At 43.6% G+C, this 12,740-nt stretch overlaps 1 protein-coding gene across 1 annotated transcript; it reads left to right on the forward strand.

The window, feature by feature from the left end:
* Positions 1 to 4,788: 4,788 nt before the first annotated feature.
* Positions 4,789 to 5,631, forward strand: LOC109767586 (uncharacterized). The gene has a single exon (XM_020326332.1). The coding sequence runs from the start codon at positions 4,789 to 4,791 to the stop codon at positions 5,629 to 5,631; it is 843 nt and encodes a 280-aa protein (XP_020181921.1).
* Positions 5,632 to 12,740: the final 7,109 nt, after the last annotated feature.

Consider the following 12,740-nt stretch of genomic DNA (forward strand, 5'->3'; position numbering starts at 1 on the left):
CCACGAACCGGGACCAATGCCCCCTTTAGTCCCGGTTGGTGGCACCAACCGGGACCAAAGGCCTTGTGCTGCCCCGCGTCAAAAGTTTAGTCCCACCTCGCTAGTTGAGAGAGCTCGAGAGTGGTTTATAAGCGCTGCTGCGCCCACCCTCTCGAACTCCTCTCAACTGCAGGCTTTCGGGCCTAACCGTTCTCTTTTCCTGTGGGGCCTACTGGGCCTTCTGTGGGCCTGAATCCTGGCCCATGGATGGGTTTCTAGTCGTATTCAGGCTGTGGTGGCCCAGTAGGTGGCATAATTTTTTTCCTCTGTTTTTTTTTCTCTTTTGCTTTATTTGTTTTGTTTTGTTTCTACTTACAACAAAAAACTTATTTATTTTATTTCTAATTACTTACGTATTTTACTTTAATTACTTTATTTTTATTTATTTTACTGCTGTTATTTTTATTTATTTTACTGCTACTATTTTTACTTAATTTATTAAGGTTTATTTATTTTAGTTACTATAGTTTATTTTATTTTATTTTATTTTTATTAAGGTTTATTTATTTTTATTTATTTTATTAAGGTTTATTTATTTTATAAATATAAAAAAATGAACATAGATGCGCTTATAGAGGAAATTCAATCTAAATTCATAATAAATTTCTATGAAATTTACTGTGAATTTAGGTCAAATTCCCTGTATAAGGGCATCTATTTTCACTTTAAGAGAAGCTCAACAAGGCAGAGAGGGACGGGCTTATAAACTGGTGTGAGCGCCCTTCGGTTGGCGAGGTGGGACTAAACAATGGCCGCAACTAGGACCAGCCCTTTAGTCCCGGTTTGTGGTAGGAACCGGGACTAAAGGGTGGTGGGCCAGGAGCGTGGCCCATTGGTCCCGGTTTGTCCCACCAACCGGGACCAAAGGGTCCGGACGAACCGGGACCAATGCCCCCACGAGGCCCGGCAGGCCCCTGGCCGCACGAACCGGGACTAATGTGAATATTGCCCTGTGACCAAAGCCCAGTTTTCTACTAGTGAATGGATGGCGGAGTACAAGATGGAATGTCTTGCACTGGATGGCGGCTGTTTTACTAAGGTGGCCATTTTTCCAGCCTTTTGCTATATGACCCATCTCAGATATTACTCACTCCGTTCCAAAATATATGGTGTATTAGTTTTCAAAAGTCAAATGTGCATGTTTGATCAAATTTTTAGGGAAAAAATATCAATGTCCATAGTACCAAATTTGTATCATTAGATCCATCACGAAAAATATTTTTGTATTTTATTTATTTTGTATTGTAGATGTTGATATTATATTATAATCTGCGTCAAGCCTACCTGCGCATTTGTTCGCACCAAACCCGTGAAGTTTAAGTGAAAATCATCGAATATATGAAAGTATTTGTGGCGGGAACCAAATTTCCCTATATATCTATAACAGGGGATGTCTGCCCGGGCGATTAAAACAATGATCAACGAACGATGGTAAGCGTTTACCAAACAAGCATGACTAGTTCACAATCACTAGGAAGCCGAGCATGCAGCTATATTGGCCGACACCCGCGCATTTCCTTCGATTCAATCATTCAGCTACACGAGTAACCTCCCCAGATAACTTCCATCTTGATAGTTCTTTCTGAGTTCTGTCTGAGATCCATGATCTCTCTTCATCTGTAAATCCATACAGAAATCAATGGGCTCTGTCAAGTTAGCTATAGGTTGTGCCGTATCAACGATTTCTACGGAAGGCAGTAAGATGATATCTTGAGCAGTTATGTATCTAGGACCTTTGACGCAAATGGATGTGTCTCTAACTCCATAGAGATTACTTCTCAATACAATTTCTTTAAAATTTAGTAAAATTTCTTGTACGGATTCTTCAATACCTGCTATTGTAGAATATTCGTGCGGCACGCTCCCAAATTTTGCACGTGTGATACATGTTCCTTCTTATTCCATTCCAATTTCTTCCCGAAACTTCCCAAGAAAAATCCCGAATTGGATCCAAAATTGACGGGTTAATGTGAGCTTATCCATGCGATTAGGCACTCTTCAAATAGGAATCCATTTTCTAACTGGCTTTCGTGCTTTGGTGAGTCGTCCGAGATCTTTTCGATGACCTATGTTGTGTTGAAGGGATATCTATATGATCCAATTGATTGCATAAGACGTGCGGTAGCAATACAACGGGGAAAGTATACAGAAAAGACAATTCTTTTCAATTTCGATTATCTATATATTAGTTCATTTCTATTTATAGGTATCTATTTCTATATATTAGTATTAGTTAGTAGTACTATTAGTTACCGATCCCGGCTCTGTGAGTTCTTTCTTCCGTGATGAACTGTCGGCACCAGTCCTACATTTGTTTCTCTGTGGACCGAGGAGAAAGGGGACTCAGCAGGAAGAGGATTGTACCATGAGAGAAGCAAAGAAGTCAACCAAAGCAGTTGCAGCTAATTAAAATCAGTGTGATAGAAATCGTTGTTATAATTAAACATAGACAAAGGTCGGCGCATGCGTGCACAAACCAGCTGATGAAGCTAGGTAGCCGCTACCAGACGGCAGGTACGTAGTACTTGGATAAGAATTAGTTTACTGGGAGACGACGACAACCCAGTCGTGTGCAGCATGCATTATGATCGGTAGTTTGAAGCTAATCAATGCAATCATGGATAGACATGGAAGAAGTTATACTGGTAGTACATGATGTGCAGGCACCACAGGTTGCATTTCCAACGCAATGTCGATCTTGCAGCTTGCTCTAGCTACCATGTGCACGTCCTGTGTGTGAAAGAGCTGAACGTTGCTGCAAGCAATGTAACCGACGACGACGTATGGCATATCTCATGTCTCCCAACTTGCAACTCGGAAAGGAACAAAAGCAAACGCACGCCCGGGTCCGATTGTTGCGGGGGTGTCATCGAATCATCCATCGATCTCAGTGGTCTCACCAGCCGCATGTCCGGTAAGTAGATAATGGTGCCCGCATGTGCGATCCGCGCTGTCCTGGCGGATCGAACTAGAAGGCGAAACGAGCCACAGCACGATTTGCGCATAGTTGACGATCACCTCGTCAGCCGTACGTCCATCCAACGGTAGATCACCGTCGGAGATGCCTTCAGAGCATCTACAGCTAGGCGTCCTAAACCGGTCTCAAACGCCCGGGCGACCTGTCCGGCCATTGACCGGTCATGAAAATTTGACCGAGACGGGCCTCTCGAACGGGACGTTTCTGGGATGACCGGCACCCCTCATATCCAGTTCAAATATGTGACGGATATGGGGCGCCCGGACGCATCTACCACATAGGACTAATGATGGGGTCCCACATGAAAACGTCCGGAAACCCGACGGTCCGATGGACGCCTCCTCCGTCACCGTGGTGTGAACGCCACGTGGCGTCGCTCCGGCTCATCGCCCGAGGCCAAAGCCGAACGGCATCCCCAACTCTAACCCATCCACCTCCTCTCTCTTTGCACCGCCACCCGAGCCCATCTGCCTCCTCTCCCCCGCTCTCCCACGCTCTCCGGCATCGCCATGGTCCGGCGGCTGATCACAACGTACGCTATGCTCACACCGGAGCGCCTGAGGCAGATCACATAGGAGATCCAGGCTCGGCGCACCATCCGCATCACTGTCGGGATGCCTCCGGACTCATTGGAGCCGAAGGAGGAGGAGCAACAACCGGAGGAGGAGGGAGAGCCGCTGCCGGAGCCGATGGAGGTGGCAGATCCGGAGAAGGAGGTGGAGCAACCTGCTCCGGGGGGTTCACCACAGTGGAGGCAGAGGCGGAGTTTGCCGTCGCCCAAGCCGCGGAGATGGCGGAGCAGCATGCCATCTTGGAGTCCATCCAGGATGTGGCCTATGTGGAGGCCAACCGGCAGTTCCTCCGGCAGGAGCAGGCGGTGTCCGACGCGCTCTTTGCCGAACTCGACGCGGAGATAGAAAAGAAGGAGGCCGGAGCGAAGCCGCCGGAGGCGTCGGAGCAGCAGTTGCCGCCCATGTACCCGGAGCCGGGCATAGAGATTGTCAAACATCTCCAACGAGCTGTAGCTACGTAGTACGCAGGTTTTTAAGTTTGCATGTTTTTCTATGGATTTGAGAATCTAGTATAAGATGTTCGAATGCAGTTGTATTGATTTGAACAGTGCCCGATCACTGCTCAAGGACATGCCTGGACGCATCCACGTACGTTTAAGGGGCCATATTTGTCATACGATAATACTACATTCACAGGCAAATTCAACGGACTTTTGCGGGGTGGAGAACATGCGCTAATCTAATTGGCCCCCCTGATTTTAAGTGGTGGGGCCATCCTACTTAACTGAATCACAGCCATTAATCTCTAATTAGTTGGTAAAGCCCCCTTAAAGTGCCTGTGTGTAGCATTACTCATTTGTCATATCTGGCTGTAGACGCTCTAACACTCTAATCATATGTCGAGGCGCCAGCAGTGATATATCTTGACCGAGTGTGCGTGCGTGCATGCATGTCCAAGTGCCCAGCACCTGTACTAGCTCGTCGCTCCCCAACATGACACCTAAGCCACACATGCACGACGATCCGGATACCATCGCCGGCGTTGCGTTGAGTTTTGACTTAACGCGGCGAGCCTCCTCCCCCGGTGCGCTGCGTACCCACACGTGCAACCACCGCTTTCCAAGCTACCTACCTCATGGCTTCCTCCTACCCTCTGCATATATACAACATCGATCGTCTCCTCCATCAAACCACATCTCATCTCACACATGTGACATCTAGCAGCAGCAACAAACTCAAGAGGCAACAGCAAGACCTAGAATGGCTCTCAACTTCGGTCGATCCATCTCATTCCCTCTCACGCCGGCGAGGACGTTCTCCAAGCCTCGCTACCTCCGCTCCGTCAGCCTCCCCGGCACCACCTCCTCCCACCCGCTCCTCGCCAACCTCCACGCCCACATGGCCGCCCTCCATTCCTGGATCCAGCAGGGCCCTTCCTCCTCCCTCCCGTCCGGCCTCGCCGCCATCCAGGCGCTCCACTCCTCCCTCGCCGACCTCCTCCTCCTCCCGGAGTCTGGGGCCGCGCTTCGGTGCCCTACCAGCAACGCCGCTGACCGCCTCCTCGACGCCTTCCTCCTCCTTGCCGACGCGCACCAGGGCTTCCAGGGGTACCTCCTGTCGCTCAGGCACACCGCCACCGAGTCCCGCGCCGCGTTGCGCAGGGGCGACACCGGGAGGCTCGCGTCCGCTGCCAGGTCCCAGCGTCTTGCAGAGAAGGAGCTCGCCCGCCTCGCCGCGTCCGTCTCTGCCGTCTTCTCCAAGAGTGCGCGGCTGAACCTCGTCGCCGTTAGCAGCGAGGAGGGCGAGATGGCCTACGCGCTCGTCGAGGCGGCCGCTGCCAGCGCCGTGTCCTCCGCGGCCGTGTTCTCGGCCGCCGCGTCTATGTCGTCCGCGGCGTCCTCTTCCAAGAAGACGGCCACGTTTATTCCTGTGTTCGCCAGGAGGACCGTCACGGGGACGCCGGAGACGGCGGAGGCCACAGTGGAGAGGCTGCGCGTGCTGGAGCGGTGCTTGGACGAGTGTGATGGCGCATGCGACATGGTGTTCAAGAGCGTGGTGCAGACCAGGGTTTCACTGCTCAACATCATGACGCCTACCATCTAGTAGTTAGACAGGTGTACAAAGAAGAATGAACTCAATTAGTTAGGCCATGTATATTTTGCTGAACGTTACAACACTATGTACATAACATACAGACAAAAGTTAATGCACAGAAGAGGATTTTGCTATAGCTCATGTGTTCAGAGTTTTGTTTGACAACATACTACAAGGTGTCTTCACTTTCTCATTCTGTTGTTTACAGATGCAGCTAGCTAGTGCAAACCAATGAAAGAATTTGTGCTAAAATGGAACTGATGCGAAAACAGTTCAGCATTGTGTGATTGGTTGTTTGGTACTGCTTACCCAGGTGCTAACCGAATAATCAACACTGTTTAAATTTGCTTCATTTCGATTTCGCATTTCTTCAAGACTTCTTATGTATAAATCCAGTTCCAACTCATCTAAGAAACCCAAAGTCTATCAAAGCTGAATGACGATACAAGCTTAGCTATACTTCGATGAGCGTGCGTATACACTTCCTATTTCATTTGTACAATTCTGAGCAAAACTCTCCAAGCTAAGTGTGCAACTTGATCACACATTCACACCCTCAAACTGAGCAAAATAGGTAGTCCAAGAAGGGGTAAACGTGATACAATGACTATATGTTTTTGACTGTGATGTCGTGGATCTATTTCGCTTCATTGACTTTGGAATCGCAGCTAATTAATCAACACTGTCAGAGGGGACACTGACAATCTTAACACCAAAGCGAGCCAGTCTCGCAGCTCTAGTCATGCTAGGTTTGATCTAGAGTCTACCTAGACTTCCCTGATCTGACCTCGGCGCTGACATGCACAAACATGACTGAAACACGGTTTTCTGACACTTATTAATAAATTGTATCAATTGTAACGGTTGCGTCAGAAATTTAGAATATGTACCGGTTGAGCTGTCATAGCCAGAAAGATAAGTACTTAATTATTACACAGAAATATATTAACTCTAGGTATAAACGGAGAACAAATTAATTAGTTAGTACAGAGGGAGATTTTGGTTCTTGAGAATGACATTAATATAATGTGTACATTTCTTCCTAACATGATCATATGTAATGTGTTGTGCTGATTCATAGAATGATCAAACCATACGAACCATCATTCTTCTTCGCTCTGGAAGTTAGTTAGTTTGGACCGAAATTAAACAGTTAAAATGTGCAACTTACACCCCACCAAGTGATGGAGTTAACTTCACGGTAGTCTAAGGTCTAGCCTTGCTACTAGTTGCTATTTAACTTGATCCAAGTGATGGAGTCAAAGTCTAGCGGTTTAGTGACACTTGTAAACTAGGAGTAGGTCGAAATATGTATGTACCAGTTGGGCGGTCACAACCACAAGTCTACGAAGACATGTACTTGCACTAGTAAACTAGGAGTAGATTGAAATATGTATGTACTGGTTGGGCGGTCACATCACAACCACAAGTCTACGAAGACATGTACTTCTTATTGCACACGAATATTAACTCCACATGTAAATAGAAATAAGGGTTTTCTTTTCCATATGTTTTTAGTTTTGCTTGAACAGATGACACCATTAATGTGTACATTTCTCGGTAAGATGGTGTTGTTTGTGTGACGGACATTGTACAGAATAATCTCGGCCAATGCCCTCCTATAGCTCCACCCATGTAAATTGTGCTTTCTGGTCCTTCAATTCATTGGTTCAGACTGGTTTCAGGTTTTGCCTTTGAATTTCAATAACAGACAACATTCATTCCTCAACCTCCTAAACCGGACAATGCTTGTCCCTTGGCATGTCAGAAACAGCACTGACGTTGACGGTGTGGTTTTAAACTTCAGTTTACGAATACACTGCATCCAAAAGAAAGGATATCGGTCCAATGGTACAACATAACCAAAAGAGAGCGGAAAGGATGACAAGGTTCTAAGGTCTGCTTTTTCACTTAGACTGAGATTTCAATGAAGTTCACTCAATTTCAGTAGACACTGAAATGGGCCAAAATATGCAAAGTAACCAATAATCAGAGTAACCATTCCGTATCAACAACCACCAATAATTCTTCTTCAATGTCAAAGTTCGTTAGTTTCGTTAGTTTTGGACTTGAATTAAACAGTTTAAACGTGCAGCTTACATCCACCTCAGACTAGACAAATGCAAGAGGGCATCGCCTATCATATATCTACTGAATATTGACCAGGCCGCCGTTTGGCTTAATAGCACCAGTCTTACCACTAATCGGCATGGTGATCAGATGCGACACTTGGAATCTAAACAGCGAAACTATGTGCAGGTCTAAGGTCTAGCATTCCTACTACTAAGATCAAAATGTTAATGCACTTGGATCGAATAGTTGCTTAGTTAACTTGATCCAAGTGATAAGGTCAAAGTCTAGCAGTTTGTAGTCTTTGCTAGTTTAATCTACGGTCTACCTAGCCTGCCCGGCCTGGTCTAGTAGGTTTTCTGACACTAATAAACTGGAACAAATTATGTATGTACCAGTTGAGCTATCATAGAAGCCCGCAAGGACATGTACTCACACTAAATATTTACTCTAAATGTAAACGGAGAGGGAAAGAAAATTAGTTTTGCATATATATATATATATATATATATATATATATATATATATATATATATATATATATATATATATATATATATATTCGATCAGATGACACAAATATAGTTAATTTGTGGTAGCGTCACTAAGGATCGTGTGATCATGCATATATACCGTTCATTATGTTTGACTAGCTTGGACAGTGCAATTCGTTTGTACATTTCTCGGTAAGATGATGTTGTATGTGTGATGGACATTTTACTGAACAACTTTTGACAATCCTCTCCTAGCGATGGGTGATAGATCGCCTATCCATCAGGTGGTGCCTCCATTTAGGGATTCGGCTTTGCATCGTATTTGGCGGCGGTACCGGTGAGGACTGAGGACCATGTCCAAAATGGTTTTCACGCCCGACAACATACGTTCTCAATATAGACAAATTAATCCAAGAAAGGTGAAAGACTTTCTCAATCGATCTATTGACTGGCCGTACGTACGTCGTTTCGTCCTAATAGTGTCGGTCGGTCTAGGGTCTTACACAGCTAATCAACACTGTCAAGCTCGAAACTTGGAATTAATCTAAAACAGCATCTAGGCTAGGCTATAGCCTGACTAGCTAGGTAGTTGCTATAGTTAATTCTACCCAAGTGATCAAGTTGGGGCATGCACTTGCCTAGCTCTCTGATCTAGGCTATCAAGCGTTTTAGTGGTAGTACTAGCTAGCTAGTTGAGCTAGTAATGAACACAAACTAGATATGCTAATTAACCACCACTGGATCAAACTAAGCATGTGGTACTATGAATGTAGTAGTCCTAGCTAAGTTACCCAATAAACCCAGTTGCTCAGCTAATCATTCACCTCGCAAGTGGATCAAGCTAAGCATGTACTATGAATGTGCATCAATGGAGATCGGTTAGGTTGTCACGGCCATGAGATTTGCACTTGTACATGCATGGCTAGCTTGGGGACCTGTCATGTCTCATCACCGTGGACATTGTGAGGCCGGAAGGTCGAGTGATGTAGCCATGATCTGATCCACATGAGACAGGCTGCTCGAGTGTGGATCAGACAAACAAAATGCAGCGAGTAGGTCAGCTACCTCCATGTCCAAGCTTGTAAAGTTGTAAGCTTCCCTTGGCCAATCCCTATGCACACAAATGTACCAATCCTTGAGCGATTTGCAAATCGAAAAAAAAAAGAATAATTTCTTCTCTCGTGCTCACAATTATACTAACCGTTGTCATCCTCCGGCAGCTGCGTCATCCGAAGCTAGCATGGTGCCCGCCAAGCATGTCCTACGTTGTCTTCAGTAAAGTCTCCCAAAAGTCCCGACCTGGTTGGATCATGTATGTCCTATGTAGAAATAATGCAATCGAGATTTCAAATCGGATGGTGCCTGGAAGTCTACGTGGAACCCATTGTCCCTGTCAACGGTCATCCTCATAGCCGGAGATGTAACAATGTGGGCCGACGTAACGAAGTTCATCGTCCCTGTAAACGGTCATATTCTGAGTCGATACTTTCATATTCGGCACATATTCTGCTTCCGGCCAGCCCATGTAACAGAAAGACACCGGGTGGTTATTTTTGGTTTTGGCAATGCTGCAGAATGTTCCTTCGCGTTTTTTTTTCTTTTCATGTTTTTAATCTGCTAGTTCATCTGTTTTTCTTTTTTTTCACTTTTTTATTTTTATTTTTCTAAATTCGCAAGCAAACAAATTTGTTAATATTATTTTTCCAAATTTATGATCTATTTTTAAATTCGTGGAAATTTTATGAAATTAATGAACATTTTTTCAAATTTGTGAAGGTTCTCTAAATCGTGAACTTTTTTAATAATCCATCCATTTTATTGAAATTCATGAATCCCAAATTTGGTAAAAAACAAATTTCAAGAGCATTTCAAATACATATGTGGAAAATAATTTAACCCGTGCACTTTTTTAAAATTCTGTCAACTTTTTCCATATAGTTGAACTTATTTTGAAATTCATGAACCCTTTTTTTAAATCCATGAATATTTTCTCAAATTCGCAAACTTCTTTTAAATCTGTGAGTATTTTATGATTTAAACATGTTTTTAAAAATTAATAGAAAAAATTGGCTGGGGCTTTTTCCTAAGAGTGGCGGTCGGGATAAATACAAAACACAAATCGAGCAGCAACGATCGAGCGTGCGCCGAGCGAGCATGAGTCGAGTGAACAATTTACGGGGTTGGGGCCCATGCGGGAGACGCCCTCTATGTTGTTGTGCAACCTGGCGCATTTAGCGCTAAAGAGGCGCTCCCCTTTGAATCGGCCACATTTGTACATTTGTCTGTGACTAATTAAGGAAGCAACTTTGTTTGTGAGATGAACATTCAAGGGTTCTAGCCATCTAAACATTAGTAATGACAACAAAATGTCTTCTTGGAAAGTTTTTTTCAGGTTCAACAAAATGTGTTGACACCAACTATATTAAGTTAGCAATTGGTTCAAGGGTAGTTCTACCATCGGGCCACCAGAGATCAAACTGCAGATTCGATGACATGTGTGTCTTGTTAAAGCGGATCTTTCTTTCAATATAAGGTTTTCGGCGCATATGTTGACCCTGATGACTTTCCAAATTTGAAGCTCATCGAGTTTAGCCTTTACAACATGATGTGTTTCTGTGTTTTGGGGGGGGGGGGGGTGGTGAGGGTGGCCATGGTGTGTGTGAGTGTGTGAGCATCTGTGTTGTACTTGATATTTCTACAAGAAAAGATCATGTAATTACTATATACCTACATCCCCGCAAACAAATTACTATATACCTAAATATTGCCAACTCAATGTACTAAATTAACTATAACATTAAGCTATACATTCTAGTTTGCATGTCTTTTTTACGTGATACTTCATGCTATCTAAAAGTTGACCTGGGAGCACCATTTGTAATGTTTACCCTTTCATACAACTTCATACTAAGTTAGTTCATGTTACCAAGGGCGGCCATTTAGTCACTCTTGAATCTTCTATTGAGATACTTATTGATAAATTTAGTAAACTAAAGTTTAGTGAATTAATGCAGAAGAGAACATAATAGTGTATATTATTCTCTCATGATGAAGTTCAAGCCCAACGTAGGCCACTGAAACTATAAACCTTTCTTTTATATGTATAGGCTGCACACAAATATGTATATCTAAGGCACCACTTAACCTATATAGGAAACATAATAATAATGTATTATAGGAAAGCAAGTGTACTTGATTTATAAACTTGCCCTATTATTTTACTTAATTTTCTATTATAATAATTATATTGTGTTTATTGACCAATAAATGTCTTTAAATAGAGTCAAAATCATAGCATATGTTGTGTATGAGTTATGATTCATTAGAACGATTTTCTTTATTTTGTGTATGCACTATTAGGTTCAACTTACTGCAGTGACTTTGTTGTGTCCAAAATTTGTTCAAAAATTGATTTAAATATAGTTTTTGGTGTAGGAGGGGTAGTCATCAAGATGTCAATGGTTAACTCTTACATGCCTACCCGTGGATAATTACTTTATTAACGAAGGTGTCAATCGCATATGAGTTTTCTTCCTCTCCAAACATGTAACCTTGTACATCTTTGTATAAAACTCCAATTCCAAAGGAACACAAGTTTATGGTTTCAAACCAACCATTTTAAGAACAATCAGTGTTATGAGTAGATCCAACATTTCCATAAAATGATAGATAAATCACAAACCCCTTGAAAAAAGATTTTAAAAAAGTCAGTTAAGAGGCAACAAAATATTATTACTAGAATCTGCGAGCGGGGTGGCTGGGACGAGCGTGGGGAAGCTTCCGCATCGCCATACCCATTGCCAGAAGCGTGGCAGAGGAATAACTTGCCGTCGGAACCTTCCGCGCCGCCGCCGTCGTCGCCATTGACATCTATTTTTTTACGGGAACAGGAGAGGAAGAGTCACGAGAGGAAGAAGGAATAGCGATTGGTTTGTGTGACAACAACCGATGGATCCCTTTCGCAGTGACCACCTCTCGCTCGCAGTCGGCCTTTCTAGCCAATTGGGCTGGTAGAAAAGGTCCAATTCACCAGATACCTCAGATTTTTCTTGTGGAGAAGCTGCCCCTTAGGACAGCGAATCTGATGGCTGAAAATTCTCGAATCACAAAAATGAACGGGCACAAACAACAAGGTCGTCAGAGGGCTGGGATTTGGCTCAGTTTTACTGTCCTAAATTAATGAAGTTTATAAGAATCACTTTGTATTATTCAGCTGTTCATAACAAGTTTTCATTTCATATTACTTTGTCTTATTTATTTAAATGAATTTTCAGTTCTTATTTGAATTGTAGTTTTGCACTTAAGTTCTTAAGTGATATTCTTATTTGAATTTTGAACTAAAACTCAACAATAAGAAAAGCTCATGTAAAATTTTATATTTGAATCCAAATTCATCTATGTTTAAGTAAAAACATAGTTTACCCCAAATTTTGTACGCATGAAAGCAATTCGTATTCGGGGAGAGAAAAATCCCCCGCTCTCATATAACTATGGGTCATTACCCACATGTCAGTGGAAAAGAGGGGGGGGTTGGCAAGGTGCTATCAGCGGTTA

Source organism: Aegilops tauschii, chromosome 7 (assembly GCF_002575655.3).
Source record: "Aegilops tauschii subsp. strangulata cultivar AL8/78 chromosome 7, Aet v6.0, whole genome shotgun sequence".
NCBI classification, from domain to species: Eukaryota; Viridiplantae; Streptophyta; class Magnoliopsida; order Poales; family Poaceae; genus Aegilops; species Aegilops tauschii.

Bases quoted from the DNA above. Each gene is read 5' to 3' on its own strand.
- LOC109767586 (XM_020326332.1), top strand. From the start codon at position 4,789: ATGGCTCTCAACTTCGGTCGATCCATCTCATTCCCTCTCACGCCGGCG.